At 29.5% G+C, this 22,794-nt stretch overlaps 3 protein-coding genes across 5 annotated transcripts; 1 reads left to right on the top strand and 2 right to left on the bottom strand.

Annotated features, from left to right (window-relative positions):
• Positions 1-1,013: 1,013 nt before the first annotated feature.
• Positions 1,014-3,498, bottom strand: LOC107164606 (U5 small nuclear ribonucleoprotein 40 kDa protein). Of its 2 annotated transcripts, none has more exons than XM_015512481.2 (8): positions 3,263-3,498; positions 3,051-3,196; positions 2,829-2,958; positions 2,574-2,747; positions 1,937-2,151; positions 1,603-1,806; positions 1,346-1,511; positions 1,014-1,213 (listed from the first exon to the last, which is right to left on the bottom strand). In XM_015512481.2, the coding sequence occupies exons 2-8, from the start codon at positions 3,132-3,134 to the stop codon at positions 1,164-1,166; spliced, it is 1,023 nt and encodes a 340-aa protein (XP_015367967.2). In that variant the 5' UTR covers positions 3,135-3,196; positions 3,263-3,498; the 3' UTR covers positions 1,014-1,163. The 2 variants fall into 2 exon arrangements, with proteins under 2 accessions (XP_015367967.2, XP_015367968.2); XM_015512482.2 differs by having other exon boundaries at positions 3,051-3,191.
• Positions 3,499-3,642: 144 nt separating this feature from the next.
• LOC107164614 (uncharacterized) lies at positions 3,643-9,860 on the top strand. Its single transcript, XM_015512499.2, has 6 exons — positions 3,643-4,526; positions 4,591-4,727; positions 7,999-8,182; positions 8,269-8,319; positions 8,842-8,993; positions 9,361-9,860. The coding sequence occupies exons 1-6, from the start codon at positions 3,977-3,979 to the stop codon at positions 9,466-9,468; spliced, it is 1,182 nt and encodes a 393-aa protein (XP_015367985.1). The 5' UTR covers positions 3,643-3,976; the 3' UTR covers positions 9,469-9,860.
• Positions 9,425-20,291, bottom strand: LOC107164615 (trypsin-1-like). 2 transcript variants are annotated; one of them, XM_015512500.2, is made up of 10 exons: positions 20,116-20,291; positions 19,721-20,025; positions 18,544-18,769; positions 16,396-16,459; positions 15,464-15,626; positions 14,151-14,383; positions 13,111-13,316; positions 10,908-10,965; positions 10,629-10,789; positions 9,425-9,565 (listed from the first exon to the last, which is right to left on the bottom strand). In XM_015512500.2, the coding sequence occupies exons 3-9, from the start codon at positions 18,718-18,720 to the stop codon at positions 10,668-10,670; spliced, it is 1,023 nt and encodes a 340-aa protein (XP_015367986.1). In that variant the 5' UTR covers positions 18,721-18,769; positions 19,721-20,025; positions 20,116-20,291; the 3' UTR covers positions 9,425-9,565; positions 10,629-10,667. The 2 variants fall into 2 exon arrangements, with proteins under 2 accessions (XP_015367986.1, XP_089079882.1); XM_089223756.1 differs by having other exon boundaries at positions 18,544-20,025; positions 20,095-20,291.
• Between the last annotated feature and the right edge of the window lie 2,503 nt (positions 20,292-22,794).

Here is a 22,794-nt window from a genome sequence, read left to right as displayed (position 1 = left end):
TTGATAAATATACTTGGCATACTGATAAGTGGTAATATATATAGGGTGTCCCGCGAGGATTTACCCATTGCGATATCTAACGGAATAATGGAGATATCAAAATTCTGGTTTTATAATAAGATTTACAGGAATAAGAACTACAATTATTTCATTTTTAAATTTATTTTAATGTTTGGGTAAAAAAGTTAAAAAATATATTTTTTTATTTAATTATTTCCAAAAAAATTAAAGACAGCCATTTTGTAGGGTTTATTTTTCTGAAAATATTGACGTTTCAAAATTTTATTTTCATTAATTTCCTGATTTTTAATATTTTTTCTAGTTTTGAAGAAATAAAATATGATTATAAATTTATAACTATTAGGTACACGGAAAGTATTCGGCCGGCCGTATGGGATTGCGTGTGATGCGGCGGGTCACATGTTTGATAACATTACGGTGTTAAATAATTCGCAATTTTTCTCGAAACTAAAAAAAAATATTAAAAATCAGGAAATTAATGAAAATAAAATTTTGAAACGTCAATATTTTCAGAAAAATAAACTCAACAAAATGGCTATCTTTAATTTTTTTTGAAATAATTAAATAAAAAAATTTATTTTTTAACTTTTTTACCAAAACATTAAAATAAATTAAAATATGAAATAATTGTAGTTCTTATCCCTGTGAGTCTTATTACAAAACCAGAATTTTGATATCACCATTATTTCGGGAGATATCGCAATGGGTAAATCCTCACGGGACACCCTGTAGTATGACCGTCAGTGGTCATATGGCAGTCAATGTGTTAATAGAAGCTACAAAGAAAAAAAATTATGTTCATTAAAATAGTATATTCATTTCAGTGTTTAAATCGTTTGAAACAAGTGGTTTATTATAATACTTCCTACATCCTGAAAATATTTTATTGTTAAACTATTTAAGATATAATTTTAAAAAAATAATACTCTAGAAATTAAATATTTTATAATTGTTTAAGTTTAAACTTGAACCTGGATTTTGAATAAAATGAATGAATGCATCAATTATATATTTAAAATATAAAAACATACATTTTATTATATGACTTTGAGTTAAATTGAATAATTACAAAATAATGAAAAAGCTAAATACCTTAACATAAATTTAAAATTAAATTAGTATCCGTTCGGATTTAAATGGATTCAGTCAAACTCGCCGAGGTATACAACTTTGTCACTGGATCCAGACATAACTGAAAAAATTAAATTTATTATTTAACAACTAACTTTATTTAAAATATATTGCTTAATTCCACAGTGATATTCTGTGCTATTACTTTCTTAGAAGACAGTGTATGGTTTTAAATCTTAATAATTTTACTTACTAATCGGTTCTTTTGGATGGAAATCCACATCATTTACACTTCCATTATGACCTGGTAACTTGTACAATATTCTACGAGTGTTGGCATCCCAAATATACACATATCTATCAGCTGAACCCGCTGACACTTTTGAGCCGTCTGGTGACCACGCACACCGCAATAAGTTCTAATAACAAAAAGTAGAAAAAAAATTCAAATCAAATAAGTATAAAATAATATATGAATTAAACAATTATAACTATGAACAATAACAGTACCTTTTCAAAATTATGGGTATGTCCTGAGAAGACTTTCAAACATCTGTCAGCAGGTGCATAAGGTCTCACATCCCATATTCTTAAGCTGTTATCCATTGCATTAGACAATAAATAACAGCCATCGGGTGACAATTCTAGTCCAGTCACTGTATCTGTATGGCCAGGTAAGCGATGAAGTAATGCATTTTTACGTAAATCCCAAATCTAGCATACACAATTATATTAAATAATATTAGTAATACTAATATACTATAAAATATTTGAGTAGTAATGTTCAAACTACTGTTAGTAAGATTTAAAAATAATAAACTATGATATTTAAACAACAAATTACTTTAATTTCATTATCTAGACCACCAGTTATGACTTGATCAGATGTATCATTAAAACATACGGACATCACTTGATAATTATTATTGAAAGTAGTAACTGCATCACCTCCTCGTTTTCTAGGATCCCATACTTTAATGGTGCAATCGTCTGAAGCACTTGTGATCATTTGAGGTCCACGTCTTGCAGAGTCGCAGGAATTAACAAACCCAGTGTGTCCTACAAAAACAAATTTAGTTAAAGAAAATTTTTTACAATTCATTAAATAAAGAAAATATGAATAAACGTATGGGAAGAAAAAAACATAAGATAAAACTAAAAACCTACATAATATAATTTGATATTAACACATTTTTATTATTTTTACTTTGATAATTAAACAATAAAATGAAACAATAAATTATTAATAGTAAGGCATTTGTCTAAAGTTTGGCTACATAAAGTAGTACAATAACAATTTGAAATGTATTTTTGAAAAGTGACTTCTCTTATTTAAACTTATATCACTCAGTTAATAGTTAGTGAATTTTTCAACAAATGCATTAAGTTATCTCTAAATACCAATAAAAATGACAAACATTCCTGAATTCAGTATCTACTCTTAATAGTAATCATTAACAACTATGAATATTATAATATACCTTTAAGTTTCTTGACTCTCTGGCCCTTGTAAATATCCCAGAAAGAAACCGTCATATCAGTACTACTTGTATATATTAAAGTACCATCAGTGGAGAATTTCATATCTAAAACAGCTCCAGAATGGCCAGCGAGAACGCCCAAATTTTCACATTCACCATACACGCTCCATATGACTGGAATATGTTAACTCAATTTAAATAATCTTACATATATCAGATAATATCTACGAAGTGCCATGAAAAACCTATACTTACAAATCTTTCTGTCGTACCCTGATGACGCCAGATATTCCCCTTCAGGATGAAATTTTGTCGCGAATATATCACCTTCATGACCTTCCAGGGCCATAATGGGCATAAAAAGACTGGACGTGCGAACATTGCTCTGCAGCAAAAGAAGCAGCAAATAAAATCAAAATCGACATAGCTACATATCAAGCTTTAATTTTTAAAGGTACAAAGAATTTCATAACTTACTTTGTCGGTCTTGAAATACTTTTCTCTGACCGATTTATTCTGTTCGGCGTCAGCCAGAGCGATTTCGCTCTTGCGCTTTACCATATTGATCGTTGAACAGTTTTTGTTTAAAATTTGACTAACCAGTCAACAATTATTTTTCTATACTAAATAATAACTTAATCAATATTAAATATTAAAAATTACAGACATTACAGTTATGGGTTACTGACTTTTGTATTCTGTTTAACTCTTGGGTCTTGGTTTATATGTTCGAAGTTTTTAGATTTTTTACTTTTCAGGTTTCAGCTTTTAGTGTTTCTGTTGATTGTTATTGTCGAAAGACGAAATATGGATACTCACTAGTTACTACTGTTACTAGTTAGACATTGAGTTGTACCTATTGCTATTATACTATTATAGTATTATTATATTAAACAATATACCCAGAATCCAGATAGACCTATCTAAGAGTTTTACTCGATCTGACATTTTGAGGTTATGTTTACCGGTATGAACATAAGAACAAAAGTAAATTCTGATAACAGGCACAACGGGCACCGACTTGAGTATAATAATAATAATAATATAGTTGGGTAGCTTCAAATCGAATGATATAAGATTTTTATTCTGCATAATTTATTCGACGATTCGACATTCGAGTTTACTGTTTTGTACTTTTGAAATATTTACAAATTCATTAGGTATCAGTTTTTAATGTTTGTATAGTTTTTCCACTTGAAATTTTATGACGCACTACTCGACTTGGAATATAATTATTACTAGTTGACTTTGGATTCGCTGAGTGTACCGACAAACTTGTCATCCTCAATTTCCGTTTGTATTTGCCACTAGTTCAACTTTTCAAAACTGTGCGCACTTTATAATGTGAGATTGAGCGCGTTCGGACAGAACGATAAAACAAAAAATAATATCGAAACATTAATATGATCAAAGTTGAGAGACGGTTGATACTCGCCGGACTGATCGTCGTCTTATTGCAATTAGAGAATGTGTCGACAGCACCGAAAGAGAACACCGTCAGTCAACTCATGATGTCATCTGCTGACAAGTCCACCAAATTTGGTCTGTTAAACTATTTCAAAGACTTAGGACTGGACAATCTTTGCAATTTCCCGTTACTAGATGTCAACAATTTTAAAACTGTGGAAACTGAATATGCTTTTAAGTGTTTTTGTACAGTCATTTACAACATTAGTAATGAAATTAAATACAGTCTTGTGAATGACATTGACTTAGAAATAGCAAAAAACATTACTAATAAACACAAGTTTAAAGACGAAACCATGTATGGTTTGTGGAAAAATGTAACTGAATTCTCACAACCAATGAAATTACTTATGGACCCATTGGACAATATAACCAAATGGAATAAGGTGTGTTATAATTTGAACAATGAATTACATACGTACTGTAAATTTTTAAATGTAGAGGTGTTACTATTAAAAAATACCCGTTTGGAGAAGTCTAGACCATGTAAGTAATTTTACGCTCATATACACAATCTAATCTCATTCTGTATTTAAATATTTGTTTTTAGCTTTAAAAGAAAATATTGACAATCCGTCAATAAACCTTAAAGAACCAGTTCTTACTAGTGCTGTTATTGAAGAGCCAAAAAAAACTGAGGACCTACCTCAAATTAAAGTTGATAAATCTCCTGAAAATATGATAAACGTAAGTATAATATTATTTTTAAATGTCTGTTAAAAAATTAAAATAACTATACCTATCTTATTACATTTCTTTATCAAAAGGTATGGTTTATAATACATATTGTTACTACTTTTAAAATCTAATTAATTTACGTTACACCTATATGGATGTGCTATTAAAATATATAGATTTTAACTGTTTATTTAGGAATTATATTGTGTGGAATGCAGGGACAGATTTAGGTATGTGGTGACCTCTGGGCGGAATGCATTGTGTGGGCCCCTTACACATAAACAAGAAAATATATTTTTTTACTTGTTAAATAACATTTATTATCATATTTAGTAGCTGTAACAATTAACCACTTATTTAATGATAAATAATTATAAAAAAAATTTAATTGAGTATAACTAGTATGAGTAATATTATCATAATATTAGGTGTAAGTTATTAAATAAAGAATAATAATGTCAAGTAATTAAAATTAAATGACTGGAATTTTCTTAATTTAATTTCTACAAACTTATTAAAAACGTTTTGAAAATAAAGTTTTCTTAGAATATCAGACCCAGAGCGGCCAGAGCTCATTATTGCTAGTTAATTGAGTCTCCATCCATAGAAGTATACAATCTATTTTGTATGTACTTTAAATTAGAGAATGATCCTTCACTACTGCTGTTTGTAATCATAAAAACAAGATAAATATAAAGAACTATTTCAACATTGGGAAAACAATCTTTTACTTCCTTATCAATAAATATTTTATTCATTAAATGTTCTCTATTAAAATTTTGAAATTCACTGCTTTCATCTTTAAAATGTTAATAAAATTCTTTAAAATAAATAAGTTAATTTCCAAAGCGTTCATTGATATCATCTTGATAAATTTTAACAAGTTTAATTGCTTCTTTTTCAATTTCTCGATTACTTAGTTCTATTTTTCGAAGAAAGCCAAATCGTTGGTATACCAATTCATAAGTAGCCAATCATTTATCCAAGTTTGAAATAAACATATCAATTACAGATAAAAAAATTTGAATTTTTGAGAAGAAGTTAAATCTACCTTGGTGTTTCATGAGAATCTATTGGATTTAAACGAATATTCCTTTGCCGTTTACGATATTTCAAATAATCTATTGTTTGCAAAATGTCTGATCCTTGTTTTTTTAATTGATCAAAGTTATCACGTTTAGCTTGAACGAAATTCTTTAAAGACTTAATAGCAGAAATTGCAGTGTTAAGGTCTAAAGTCAGATCTTACAATAATTTATTAGTGCTATCTACTCTTTCAAGGACATTATTCCAATAAAACCTTGTAAATTCCAGTTTCAAGCGTGCACAATTTTTTATTTTTTTTTATTAGAAAATAAACCTCGGCAGCGGAGGCCATTGGCTGACACAGTTTACATGTTTAGGAAAAATTATTATATACATTATTTACATACACATATTATACATATTACAACGTAATAATGTGCACAATTTGTTGTATAAACAATTCGCATCGCAGCACGTTTTTTTTTTGTTTGTTCAGAGTCATCAGTTATTTGAATTAGAGTACATTTTAAAATTGTTTATAGCTTAGCATAAGAGATTTTGTTAAATCAGATCTACATGACCAGCTTGTAGTATTAATTTGTTGTGGTACATGGATAAGAATTTTGGTATTTTCTAAACTTAGAGCTTTAACCAGTAATTCATAGTGTTTTTTTGATGCCGTAAAAAATACATACAACTGCTCTAAAAAATCAAAAAATTCAACAGCAGCAGCACAATACTCGGCTGCTGCTTTTCCTATCAAATTAAATAAATGGGTAACACATGGAATCCAGGAAGCTAGTTTATTATTTTCCAGAATTTTTGATTAGAGAAATTTAAAATAATTTTATATTTCCCACTCTTGAGCTTTATGGCCTTGGTTTGGCGTAAAAACTAAAAATCTTTCCAGTGGTGTATCTCTTACAATATATCGAAAAACTAACGTCAATTGATCTATATGACCTTTATCAGGTGTCAAATCGAATGAAATTGAAAAATATTTACATAGTTTTATAGAAGAAATTATTTCATTCAAAATATTATCTCTCATTATTTCTATTAATTCTTCACAGATAGTAGAAGACGAGGTAAAAGGTAAATAGTTAGTGTACCCACTTCCACGATTTACATGATTTTCAATATGCTGATTAAAAAAATTTTTAAACTCGGCTAACAACTCTAGAATTCCATGATACAGTGAAAACTCTCTATAACGAATCTAAAGGGACCATGTGATTTCTTTCGTTATTGAGAGTTTTCGTAATAGAGAGTAATTAATAGGTTTTAAATTAAACCAACGATTATAAGTTGACTTTATGTTATTTATGTAATATAGAGTTTTTCGTTGTAACAAGTTTCGTTATAAAGAATTTTCACTGTAGTTGCCATTTTTAGGCAATTTCATTTTTACCACATAATGCACCACTCATATAAAATCACTTTAATTGACTATCTTCTTCCATTTTTAAATTAAAACACTATTTAGTGGTTAATAACTTATAATATAAGTAACAACTAGACTACTAGAGTCTATAACTATTGTAGGTATACACAACTAATATTTACAACATCTGACTTACAATAAGTGTAACAAACAAATAACGACAATTTGCCCATAGATGGATAGTATGTAATGTGTATTTTATGATATTTCCAAAAACTAATCTCATAATTCTGACGGGGAATTATTGTCGTTAAGCATCATGTTTACTACGACATTTTGAGGCATAATTCTTGAACCACAAGTGTATATTTACTATTTAGAAACATATTTACTTATATTATTACAATCATTGGTGTACAAGGATTACGGACGGCATAAAAACCTATCTTATCTAAGATTCTTAGACACTGTTCATTGTCAATAAACGCTAATACATCTATTATTTGTTTTTTTAAATTAAATTTTTTAAATGTCCAAATAAAGTTCAATATTATTTAATTAAATATGTGTAAATATGAATAAAATATTTTTTTTTGTATCCTAATTTAAATATCATAAAATTGTGGGGATTCTGGGCTGCAACCCACTCAGTCCTCCTTTAAATCTGGCCTCTGTAGAATTATAATTTTTGTGTTGATAATAATGATTTTTTTAGTTTACTATGTTAGACATTCAAACAACAATACTTAATATCACTTTTTTCTTAAATACTCTAATGTTAACACAATTTTATATGAATATAATATTATATTTAGATTAATTCAACTAATTCTTAGGACTTATTCAATAACTGGTTAAAATATTATTTAGGCAGACATTAATCAAAAATCAGTTGTAATAAACAATAAGGATAGTAATAATGATGAAGAACTTCCAGCAGAAATACCTAAAGTTGATAATGCTAACATTGAAGACGATGAAACTACCACTGAAGATGAAAAGCAAATTGAAGAAATAGATGCCCAAACTCCAATCGATTCTAAACTGGATTCAAGTGAGTACCTATTTAATATCCACAACTATTAAACCATCTCAGACTTAATGTAGTATTTAATATTATACATGTGCTATTTCTTTTAGAATCTAGTGATGATTATCCTAAAGAGAGTGATGGTACAATTAACCAATCAGGTAAATTAAATTTTTTTTTTTTAATTTCCAAACTAAACATTTATATTTTTTTCATATTTATAAAGAATATAGGTGCGCATAAAAATTTGTGTTTATTGTACCATTTCATGAAACTAAAATAATGACTAATTTGTGATTATTTTCACCACATTATTAAACTTTTAAATAAATGTAACATTTTGTTATATACTATACCTCAGTTTATAGCAATATACTTGAATCATAGTTGCAATGAGTAGATAATATCTATATATCTATATCAATAGAATTTTATTTTGTTAATTTAACAGTTTCAATAAAAAATTATTATCTTATATTTTTTCATTATATACATATATATGTATGTATTTAGACATTATACCTATGTATTACCACAGTTCTTAAATTATACTTAATAAAAAATGTAAATGAAGTATTTTATATTGTTAATCAAAATAATTGTAATAATTAATTTTTTTTAAATTTTGGTGTGTATCTTGAGGTTTTTAAAACTAAAATAATACACACATTATATTTTTGCAGAGACTAAAGAAATTGTATCAAGATTAGGTCCTAAGCCTAAATTTTCAAATCGCGCATTTGATGATACAGAAGACTCACATTTTCTTTTCTACTTCAGCATAATGACTATACTATCAATGCTGTTTTATTTAGCTTTATACAATAAGAAAAAAGTAAGCAAACAATGTTTAAAATTATAATCTTTGGTTTGAATACATTCTCATTTTGTATGATTTGAAAATACATTATAATGACGTGTCCTAGCTAATGTGCACGCATTCAAAGATAAACAAAATAGCTTGTATTTTGCTACACCCTAGAAATGCACTAAGCGTGAAACAGTATGGTCAAAAAAGATATCGCACGCACCAGCTAGGACATTTAATGAGAAAACAATAATAGTACACTATATAACATAATCTAACAAAAATAAATAAGATACATATTTTAAATAAATATATTTACATAAAAGATGTGTTGTCCCTCCCTCTCTCTTTCTCTCTCATCAAATTATTCTCATAAAACATTTTCTCATTTCAGATAATTGCACTCCTAATTGAAGGGCGGCAAAGTACTAATCACCGAAGGCGACCAAATACTTCTAGTTATTCTAAAGTAGAGACTGAGGATGGGTCAACTGTGTTTTGATGAAACGTATTATCTTAAGTGATTTATATTGCAAAAACAAAATTAGACGTAGACTCTCAATGTTGTGATGTTGAGTGGTTGTTGATTGAAAAATGTCCTATAACAATAATTATCGGATTTGTAATGGAATATATATTATTAAGTTAGAAAAAAAAACTGTGATGAAAAAATGTTTGTATAAATTGTACGACTTTTTTTAGGAATCTTTAGTTTTTATTTTGTATTTATTATAAATTGTTGATCTTAACTTTTTGACTGTCCAAAAAAAAAAAAATACTTAAATGGTAATGAGTACATAGTTTTGTTTTTATTATTGAATAAAAATAAAAACATTTTATATGATATACCTACTTAATGCATCTCTATATATAAAAATAAAATGATTATCTATATATGTTTGTTTTTTTAATACTCTTAACCATAAGTTAAACTCTCTGAGCACATCAGCATTCCTGTACCTATTAAAACACTACACAGGGTGTCTGGGTTTAACAAAAATAACTGACTAATGCATTAATTTTTCTTATAATCAATGTTTAAAAAAATGTTCTATTATACTTATTTTTTTTATTTACATAATTATTAATTTATAAACACACTATATTTATAGTAGGTATGTTTTTTTCAGTAACTAAAAATTAAAATTTTAAAATTTTTTGGGAAACTATTTTAAAATAGCCAATTTGAAGTTTTGTTATTTATTTTCCACAATTTTTTTTAATAATAAATGTTTTTTGTATAAATTAATTTAAAATATAAAAACGTTTTTAAAAATATTTTTAGGAATTTCAATGTATATTTATTAAATTATTTATCGTCCATACAACTTTCATACATTTAAGTAGCATCAATTAATTTTTTGGTAAAATGTTCTGTTTTACATCATCCTGCATAATGATAAAAATATTAAATTTAAAAAAAATTATAAAATTCTTGCCTACAACACTGACATACTTATTGGTGTTACCAACTACTAGCAGAGCGACTTTTTTAGATTTTTTATATAAGTATATATGTATTCCAGATAGATATTTAATGGCTTTTTTCTTTCTGTGATTAGATCATATTAAAATGTATCCCAAGCAACAAGCAACGAATCATATTATATTAGAGACATATATTATATAAGTAACATTATCTAATTAAACGATGAAACTCACATGGTTAACAGTAGTGTACAACGGTCATGGAATTTGGGCTCAGTTATTACAGTGGCAACTGTCCTTTGTGTTTCTCATTATCCATCCTAGATATTTGTCGACCCTTGTGTACACTCCAGGGAGTTTTGGAGCTCCACACCCAATGCCCCACGAAACGATTCCTAGAAATTGAATCATTTTACATGATCACCAATATAAATTTATAATACCTGTTGGCTGTCGTATAGATTGGAAGGTATTATAAAGTATAATCTAATAACACTGATGTAATAAGCTCACCTGCCACTGTTATTTTTTCACTATTATCATGAAGCATCAGAGGTCCACCGCTGTCGCCCTAAAACGATTATTGTTCAATCTTCAATTACCAATAATAATATGGAAAAGCAAATCGTAACCTCCGTGAATTTTTAATCCAGGAGTCCAACCCCAAATTGTAACTATTAATATTTATGGCTGAATTCCGTCTAATAATTATAGGTACATTCAAAAGGCGGTAGCTGCCCCCCCCCCTCAAAAAAAAATGAGGCTGTTTTCCTCAACAAATAAAAATAAATATTGACCATTTTGCTCCACTTACGAAGTATAAAAAATTTTTAATGATTATTATTAACCTATTTCATAAGAACCATAATCGGCAGGGGCGTATTTAGATATTTTCTAGTTAACTGATACACAATAATATAACGTAGGTATATACGTTTAAGTTAATTAAACTTAACCAAACTTATAACGTTACGATTTTATCAACTCCATATATTACTTTTACTTTATAATTCAGTACCTACACAACACTGTGTCAAAATGTTGTCTAAATAATGTTTTGAATTAGGAAGAAAAAGGACATAATTTTAGAATAAAAATAATTTTGGAGAAAAATAGAGAATCCAAACTTTTTTTCATTTTTGTTGGAAAATGGACAGTGGAGGAAAACGTATCTCATATTTAGAGAAAAATGAACCCCCCCCCCCCACTTAAGAGAGCTTATAAGTAGCAGCTATAATAGTTTTTTTTTTTTTTTTTTAATTTAGATAAATACTTCTTGGTACACTGTGTCACTGTACACGTGATTGAGTCGGAAAAACAGCTAATTAATATTGAATTTTCAACTTACATCATTTATTAGGTACTAAAGTTAGTTATCCTAAGTTCTGCGTAGTTTGAGATGCCTAATGTTCATTTTCAATTATTCATATAAGCTATAGCGTACTAGGCGGTATTTTATAACTATAGTAATAAGATTCTTTTTCATAATCACTTAGATTAACTTTAAGAATGAATTAGATGTAAATTTAGGTACACGAGACTCAACTGCAATATACATGCTTTGATCTCATACATCCAATCTCATACATCCACATAGTGGATTACATGAAAACATTCCCAAAACTCACCCGTACTTATAACAGTTATAACATCTCTCAATCGGATAGTCTCCAAAACCATAAACCCTGCTTTCGTTTTTATGGGTTATGCCGTTCAATTTGTATCGAATTACTCTTATGGTGGTTTAGATCAGTTAATATCGACCTATTTGACCTCAATACTGAAATATACCGATATCAACCAATATCCTTAGTACGAAAATATCACCAAATTTAGTGACTTATATATAACGTTATTACTTATTAATGTAATCTTTTTTTTTTTAGAAGAAGAAGAAGAAAATATACAATCTATATCTTAGACATAATAAGTATATAGGTATGCGATAAGGGAAACAAACAATAGGATGATTTACATAAATTAGTATTTAAATTATATATATGTATATATATTAAATATTTAGTTATATCTTATACGTTATAATTTAAAGTAATAAATCTCTGCACCATTTACGTTTAAGTCACCTTGGAGGGCTACCTGGGATTGAGAGGGATGATAAGTTTTTAATGAGTGGATTTGAATGAGAGGATAGACAGTTATGACATTTTTTATAAAAACGTTTAGTTTCATCATGAATAATAGTATTTAAGTTACAATCTAAATATAGGGTATGGTTTGATATGTATGAAGGGGCGTTAAATAATTTCCTTAAGGTCATATTTTGGAAAGCTTGAATCTTATTCAGGTTTGACTTTTTAGCATTTCCCCATAGCTGCAATCCGTATGTCCAAATGGGTTTTAATAAGGTTTTATACAAGAGGAGTTTTATATTAATAGGGGTGGCTTTGTTACCAATTAAATTCTTAAGCATACGTAGCCGATTGTTTAGGGATAGTCTTTTTTCACGTATGTGTTGAGCCCAGGTTAAGCGTTGATCGAGAGTTAGACCAAGGTATTTTACTGAAGGTAATGAGGGAATAGGGATGCCATAAAGTAGTATCCTGGGTAATGTAAGCTACATATTATATTGATACATCAAAACGGTCATACTGTTGTAGCTATATAGGTAATGATATTAATTAGGATTTAGGAAGTAGTGAAGCGTATTTATAGGTAAAAAAATATTTATTATTATGTTTATATTTCACTAAAGTACCTGACACGAATCCACTCCTCCTTCCCGGAGCCCGGCGCACATCATATTGGGAGTGTATCCCGTTTTCTCGATCTCGGGAACGGCCGCACATTCCTTTTCGGTCCACACGGGAAGCGTGGCATGCCTGAGAATCAGGGACGTGCCACTGTACTCGCTCAACTGTCCCCATCCGGCCACAGCCGCGGTCAACCCACCGTAGTCGTACCCTAAGAATCATAATCGCGACAACGATAAACGATTTATGTATGGAGGTAATAATAAATCAAAAAGGTAGAAATTGCAAAAAAAACATCAATTTCCTATAATTTGATACGTGATTGAACTCTCATAATAATATAGATAGATGATATAGTTAAAACAGCTTAATAGCTAACGTCTTAGCTTAGAGTAAATTGGCAACCCCACTATTTTTGACCAACTATCATTAACTTTGTTTAGTAACCGTTAACAGTAGAATACTTATAAAATTCTTATTTTTAATTTCAAAAAACAAATGAGTAGCCACAAACATTCGGATCCTGGGGTCTTCCGTTCTCGTCAAATCTGCCATTTATATGTGCTATATATATTATATATTATTTATATTGCCTAATTTGTCATGAATTTGAAAAATATTATAAATCCTATACCTAATATTATGTGCTAAATTATATTTGTAAATTTTCTGAAAATAATATTCTACCCTCTCCACCAGTTCTAGATTTCTAGATTCGTTGCTACATATACGTATAATTGTTGCTTTTTACAACTGTACACGCATCTATTTTATATAATGTCATTCTAGTCTATTAATTTGAGATATTAAAAATATGGTAGGTATCTACTATTTTAATAATTTCCCAAGAATATCTAACATATATAGTATTATATTTATAACACTTATGCCAAACGTGAGGTACGTAAGCAATAGGTATTATGGTTAAAAAAAAATAGTTGAAAATTCAATTTATAAAATATAATATTATGGATTGGTTTATAAGACAACGTTGTCAAGTCAACTAACGTATTCCGCAGTTTAGTTTTAATATGAATTTGCTTACTAATCATAGGCAAACAAATAGGCTGGGTGGTGCGTTCAAATTTCACGGGTCTAACCATCTTGACCAGTGCTATGTCGTTGTCATGCACATTCTTCCCTTGTCGGTCATACTTGTGGTGTATCTTCACTACTGCAGCCCGGATGACGTGCTGTCCAACCGGATACAGCCTTCCGGGCCTTCTGGTCTGCCCGAGCACAACGTGTACCTCTCGATAATTGGTAACCGGTACCTCGCTTAGATGTGTAAAAGATCATAATTTATTATTGTTATGGTTACATTATTAGTGTGAAGGAGGGGAGGAATATAAATATGTATGTCTAAATAGGTTCTAGGTCATTTTGTAGTTTGTATGGTCGTCGATCAAGCATTAAAAGTGCGAAACGCGAACAATTTGCGCGGTCATTTATGAATGCAAACACTTAGTGCTGACATAAAATATATATTGTAAACATAGGTATTGTATGCCTAACTAGTAAGCAACAAGCGTATATATTGTAAAAATTAAATTAAATGTCATAAAATAAAGTCAAAATAATCGTTTTTTTTTTTTTTTAATTTACTGGTTAGAATGGTTAGGTAACAGCCAAATGTAACTCTGTGATATACTATATAATATTTATAATTTTATAAATTAATTTAGGGCCCGGAAATCGAACAAAAAATCTTAAAATTATCAAAGTAACCAAATAATCAAATAATATGATTATAAATTATTATAAAATACGTATTACACAATTATTATTATAAAAAGTAAATTAAAATGTGTAAAATATAAATTTGTAAAAACAGCAAATGAAGAATAATACCATACGTATGACGTATCTAATGTTAACTGATTATAGAATTGAAGGCTAGAGAATCATAAAGGAAATTTAAAATACATTTTTGATTAATTTGTTAACTTAAAGAGTATTTAATTTTGAGCCATATTTGTAAAGAAAGGTATTAGTTTTGTTTACCGAACCATAACGTTTTCACTGTCTCAATACAGCAATTCGACAGAAATCATAGGTATTTTATTTTATTAACAGTGATTGTTTTTACATTTATAACTATAACTCGTGGAAAATGAGGGACTTTGGAAAGTCCGTGGTTTTTTCATAGAACTATTAATAATATAATTCAACCTACCAATTTGGTTAATAGAACTTCTGGAAAAGGTGTGTTGGCACAATGGCGCATAGGTACTTACTTTTAACTTTATAAGTAAGCGTACTTAAAGACGAGAAAATCCAAAATCTTCCTCTGCGGGGTTGTCGTGTTAATATAATAATCTATATTATGTTAGTTGGTATGGTTGATGGATTGCTTACCTAAAACAGTGAGCAGCTGTGAGCACGTACTGATCAGTAACGATCGAACCGCCGCAAAAGAACTTCCTCTTGGCGTTCCACAGCGACGTCATCCAAGGATATTCGTTCTCACTGACTTCGCTGCCACCCACGATCCTCGTCCCGGGATATCCAACACCGCACGCTGTGCACAATGCGTAATAATAACGGATTAATGCAACAGTCATAATATTAAAAACATACGACAATAGTTATAGTTCAGATTCATAATTAATAACGCGAAAATGTACACTCAACAATATGTATTCCCTATAAGACAACGTCCTAGTAGTCATTTAGACAGTAGACGATAAAATTCGAAGCTCAACGCCGAAATATTTGTTGTTAAATTTTTTACGAAGAATATGAGATACATATTTTGATTAAATTATCAACTCATCCGCATTTGTTTTCTGTCTTAGCAAATTTGTAACATGGGGACAAACAAACATATTTATGTAATTAAATTAAATTAAATTTTAAGCAATGAATAAGAATGAATTATTTGAAAAAAATAAACGCTTATAAGGTGCTTAAAAATAAAATAAAATGAAGATAAATCATGGCTATAGCTTTTATCTTTGAATCTATGACGTAACGAAACTTGTTTTGCTAGACCTAATTGGCAATATTAACATAATAAGGCGTAGATTTCAAAAATGGGATGTCTTTAGGCCGTTATTAGGAAGAGATTTGAAAAAATCATAAGATCCTCTATAGGATTAACGAATAATTCCATAATACTTACATTAACATACAATACTTGTCGACTGTAGTCCATGTTTATTCTTTTCGACCCCCCCCCCTCACCTCACAAATATTACCAAATGTCTGCATATCATATATATGTATACGTGAGTACCTATACCGTTCTCTTAAGCATAATTATATTATAATAATTGTATGTGTCTCACTGCAAGGTTGACATCTCGAATCCACTGCTCCGCTGTCGGTCCTTTGGCTCCCGTGGCCATATATCTGTATGGGTACAATAAAATTATGTTAACATAGTCGTACATAATATTCCAACGAAAAATAATTGTAGAAGTGAACCGTTGACCGGTATGGAAGGCAAGTATCCATCCATAACTCATAAGTGACGAATATTTGGCACTAAGCAAGTACTTGAAGAAATAGGTACATGCACCAGTCACGGGAATTCGGATTTACAAATATGACTATAAAGTATAAATATTATAACAAATCGAAAAACTTGCAGATAACGATAATATAATGAATCAGTGCCGTACCCAGGATTTGTTTTCGTGGGGAGGGGGGGGGGGTTAACATTCATACTTAACTCTATAGGAAAATAGGAAATAATTTAAAAACATATATATACGATATAATACTATTCAATGTATTATGCATTCAATATATTAATGTAAATTGTCAAAAATTTCCTTTTTTGACGCAAACATATTTAAAATAATATCCGTATCGATTTGTCAACAACCTAACCTAAATTGTATTATTAATATAACTGTTTATTGTACTGTTGTGAGTAAGGGCAGGAACCTATATAATAAATTACAAGTTTTATTATAAGCTAGCCTATATTATGTACTTTGAGTGCTGTAAAAAATATGCATAGGTTAAGTTCGGTTAGGTATTTTATTATTAAGGTAGGTTAGGTTAGGTTATCTATACATTTATTTACCAAGTATAAATACCACCGGTAACCAGAAAATAAGTTTAAATATAAATACATTAAAAGTACGTACCTACATAGTTAGTCTAAAACAGTAATAATTGTGATATTTCCAACATAATATATATGTGAGATTATATTAAATAAACTATATAAATATTCTAAAAAATGTCTCTCCACTTGACCCCTACCCCCAAAAAAAAGTTTAATGGCCTGGTACTGATTTAAAATGGCCTGCAAAACTGTGGGCATCAACAGTAAAAAAATTGAAATGACGCCCCTGGCCCGTATGTCACGCAGTATGATATGGTATATCTTTATATAATATATACGATACACTATACACGATATATACATTTAAATTTATTTACCTAATTAATTTTTCTTGGAGAATAATGGTTAACGGAACAAGAAATTAATTTAACTATATTTCTAGTTTCCTATTCTAGTAAATAGTTATGTAATATATATATTTCCAATAATAATTTTATTTTATTTAATTATTCATAAATTAACTCAATTTGAATTTGATTAAAAGTAACTCGTTATTTATTAAGTTTATATCAATGAAAATAAGTTAAATTAAAAATTAAGTCAATGAAAATTAAATTTAAAAAAGTTAAGTTAAGAGGTTAAAATTAACTTAACTTTTAACTTAATATTAACTTTTTGACTAGTTTACGCTCAGGCTTGCAAATATATCGACTTTAAGCCGTCGGTAACGACGTAAAATAGGAGACTGACCTTATTTACATACTTTCATTACTCATAAGTACAAGACATTTAGATATTGTAGTATGTGAACAGCTCTATCATTTTGTAAACCCAACACGTAGAGAACATATCTTAACTACAACGTGTGTAGACCTAAGTGACGCAATTAAGAATTATAATTAAAGAAGATAAATATTGTGTTTATTCAACGGAATGCAAAACAATTTCCTCTTACACATTGTGCATGTCTTAAGGTGGACAGTTATTATTTTTGTATTTCAATGACTTGTTAAATAAAATAAAATAAATCGTATTATATTCATAAACCTAATTTAAAATATATTATATTTTAATGTTGAAAACGGTTTCCCCCTCAAGTCATTCAAGCCAATGTCTATTCATTAAATTCATTTACTTATCATGCTCATTTGCATACGCTTTAAAATTAGCAATCTCTCAATTAAAAAAAAAAAAATACATATATCACTGTATAAAATACTTAGACGATGTCCACAAACTTCTCTCCCGCTACTCACACAAGCGCAGGTCCCGGTGTGGTTGCAACACTTGCCCCTCCACCCTAGGGCCGGCGCTGGTACGACTCTCTCCCTCAAAAACCCATTCTCTGCAAAAAGCGATTATGTCACTCGATTTCGATCTAGCTATATACTATTATAAAATTATATTGTATACTTACATTTCTAGTGAGATTCCGTCGGGCTGACATCAACACGACGGGGTGACACCACAACGATGCTGCAATTAACGACAACAGCTGCAGCGGTGATAGTTCCATCTCTCGCGAATTATAACAATAAAATTCGTTGAGTTGTATAGGAATATCAAACTCCAATAGTATAATATTATGTATCATAAACAGATGTACAGATGACACATTTTTTTTGTCGCACAAAAATCTTTATCTAGAATTCACATGACGTAAAAATATTAACGTCTACCTATATATTGTCGACTGCGGCGAAATTGTCAACGATCCCACTCGGTGAGTGGTAACCCATGAACCACGACTGCGGTAAGCATACGCGTACTTACGTAATGTTCGTCACCGCGACATCGTGAACATAATGGCCGGCAATTAATAACCCATCAAATCGTAATATTACAATATTACGCTATTGTAATAATATTTTATACGTTGCGTTGTCATTTGACCGTCGTAGATTAGTGTTAATGCACTGGGAATCGGAACGGGGTAAGTATGCTCAAAATAGGTATCATTTAATTTTCTGACACGACCGTGATGATTAATAATAATTAATAATATTAAATATTATTATTGTAACGCGCGCGACTAGATTTCATATTCGTTCTTCTCGTCAACATCGTTTTAGGAACATTCATCTATGTTTTATTTTTATAAGTTCAGACAGAATATATGAAGTCTCAATAGCTTTTGAAACGTCGAGATGTATTAATTATTATTGTATTATCTCAAACTGATGGGCCACAATATTTCCGGTCACGATTATTTTACACCCAAAATTATTTATTTTTTTTATAAAAACATAATGCGTATATTTTTAAATAAAATAAGCATGTTAATACTCGTCATAAAACTTTAATCTAAGCATTCTAAGCCAACTGTGGCCATCTTCGAAATGAATGATGTTGCTGAATGACCTGTGAGCCACCCGCACCCGGCGGCGCACCCACCAAACAACATAATATGAAATTACATTTAGTTAATTTCTTAACAACAAAAGTTACTTTTTAATTGGCTACATTTAGGTAGTTGATACACAAAATACCCAGCTATGAGCCACATATATATAAGCTATAAATGTCAACGATTAAAAATTATATTATACAGCCACCACAAGCTTAGGAAAACTAATCTTTTTTTTTTAATTTACTTTTTCGTATTTATTGATTTAAACGACCGACAAGCTGTTTGTCAATGTCTTTTCACATAGGACAAGTATAGAGTATGTTTAACATATTGCCACCTCTTTTTCTATTAGAAGAAAATTTCCACGTGTGTAACTCCCAGCGGAGTAGGTCCAGTGGACGGCAGGGTAGACTACAAAGTATAGGTAGTATTTTTTCCACTGTGAAAGGTCCGAACAGATAACTGCGATACCCAGCTGTATGACCATTCTACCTCACTGCTCACATCCTGGCCTAACTTGAACTAAAATGTTGATAATAGTGATAGTGTCTATAACAGATAAAATAAATTAACCTTTATTATCTATACCTTGAAGGGCTCATCGATTTCTCAACACACCAAATGGTTTGGTAAACTTACAGTCGAGTAAGCTTCTATTGCTATTTGCTGCGTTCACGAGTACTGTAAATATTTTACTTCTTCACCTTTTGTTAAAAGTTCCCATTCTCAAATAACTTGGGATATGCAAAACCGTACACGGAAGACTGAAATAAAATAATGTATTCAATTAAACACACTACACTCACCGACCCACAAATAATTTACTAGACGGCGCCTGTTGCGCAAGTGTGCAATCGAATGGAAAATTAGATTTTAATATTCTTTTTTTTTTATTCGTATCGTTAACGTACGATCATTCATTAGTCATTACAATAATTTATGTTTGCCGTATCTATATGCGAGCATTAGACAGCATAATGTTCAAATTCATATCATTCGTTGTTATTTTTGAATTATTATTATTATTTTTTTTTATTTAGACTCTAGAACTCCGGCAACTATGACCATTAGCTATTGTAAAAATTTTACGATTAATACGATTGTTTCAAACTTGTGTATATGTGGTGGGAATTCACCACTAAGAACTAATAGCACCGACCAACAGAGGCGGTTTGAATGTATTATACTTAGTGGTGCAAGACAATATATAGACACCCCCCCCCCACCACTACCATCATAATAGAAATTACAAATAAATATTTTTTAATAAGTTTATAGTTTATAATTATAAGGCCCTTATATTCTTAACTCGACGCTTTCAACAGTTTCAGCCACGATTATCATTTATCATATGTCATTGATTAGGTACTTCATTACTTTTTTCATTTATTAAACATTGCGGTCAGCACATGCTCAACCAAGACCACCCACCCCCCTAACATTGGTGGTGCAGTGCACCAAAAATAGTATACTCAAATCGCCTCTGCCGACAAATGTTGGTAATCAAAACAAGTTTGTGCGTTTTTTTATTTTATCCTTCATATCATATCTTATTATTATAAACATTTGAAAATTTTATCAGGAATTGATGACTAAAAATTATGGAGTACCTATAGTGTCATAGGTATGCCTATTAACTATAGTAATCTAGGATTTTTTCCGTGATCATAGTTTATTTTATTTTGTCATCGATCATCGTCCATCGACAATGATTTAGTATCTACACATCCAATCAACGAATATTTATTTAAATGTATAAATTTAAATTAATATAAGTACCTTTACACATAATCATTATAAACTTTAATTATCGTTTAGTCTTAGTATTTTTACTTTTTATGCACACTGAGCATATTTGTTGTATACACTGCTGCATGAGTGGAAGGGGGATTAGCATGGACTAACACTGTTTTTTCAACATATTGATATGCACACCTGCTTGAGTGTCAATGACTAACAAATAAACTTTAATAACGCGTAAGCGACAGTGGCGGTAGACTATACGTATACACATAATATATTAATACCTAATATATATTATGTAATACACGCGTTGAGTAAAATATTATAATTGAAAAAGGATATGATTTTCTAGTACTTATAGTGCACCGCGTAAACAGCGAATTAGCATATTATTATATGGTTTTACATTATCGAACACGAAACAGAATTATATTTTACGGGTTCGTTGCTTACACCTATAAGTATTTACATGCATAAATATACATATTTAATTGGTCGCGATCGAGATCGTGATCATTGTAGGAATTATTCGCTATTACCGTGGCCATATTTCGTATTTTAATTACGATGCATTTTTTAAACGACGACATTTATCAATAAAAATGAACATTTGGCTTTGTCCTTGTATGCAGCGAAAGTCTAATTATTGGCAATAATATATACTGATTTTGTGTTTTCTTTGCGATTGCTGTAGCGTTTCGGTTCAAAGACATAAATCCACGTTTCTATATACCTAGTATAAGGAGAAAATATAATACATTACAACATCACTTATAAAAATATTTATAATCAATGATGATAGTAACCTAATCGAAGAATATTTTGTGCAGAATCTTTACCGAACTCGTAGGTCTGTATGGTATATATTAAATATTTAAATACGATAGTTGAAAAAAAATATTAGTAATAATAGTATAATGATTAATGACTATGTACTATACAGTACACAGTACACATACGTAAAGTTCTCAAAAGAAAAGCATATAGGTAGGTAAGCCCGCAAAAGTAAAAACACAAATACGCGTGTACATACATTAAAAACAGCTATATTATTATTAAACGATCTACATTGGTATCTTATAATATTCCAAACAACATCATCAACGAATATTAACATAATGATATATTATTATTGCCTATTTGAATAATGTCTCCAGAATATTATTACTTATTTATAACTATATAGGTACTCATATAGCGTTTATAGATATTATAATTTTTAGCAATAAAATAAATGGTAAAAGTCAAGATTTCATAACATTGAATAAAAGGATATACGATATTATATTATACAGGTATATATTAAGTACTCGAATTGGTGGATCCAGTAGCGTACGCAGTGATAGGGTTATAGGGTTTTTACCTACCCCCCTTCCCACTTGAAATTTCTATCTACCACCATTTCAATATACAGAGTCGATAAATTGTTGGTAATTTTTAATAGATATAAATTAAATTATCAATTTATTATTAATTATAATTTGTTACAACTAATTACACAAAAACTGATAAGCAAATTATTTAAATTATTTACTCATGTAAAACCCTAACCGAACTAAAATCTTGCGTACGTTA

The sequence above is a fragment of the Diuraphis noxia genome, unplaced genomic scaffold (assembly GCF_037042655.1).
Source record: "Diuraphis noxia isolate RWA-SAM2 unplaced genomic scaffold, SU_Dnox_SAM2 contig0003, whole genome shotgun sequence".
Taxonomy (NCBI): Eukaryota; Metazoa; Arthropoda; class Insecta; order Hemiptera; family Aphididae; genus Diuraphis; species Diuraphis noxia.
The sequence above is the reverse complement of the archived record's forward strand: the minus strand, read 5'-3'. Positions and strand labels throughout refer to the sequence as shown.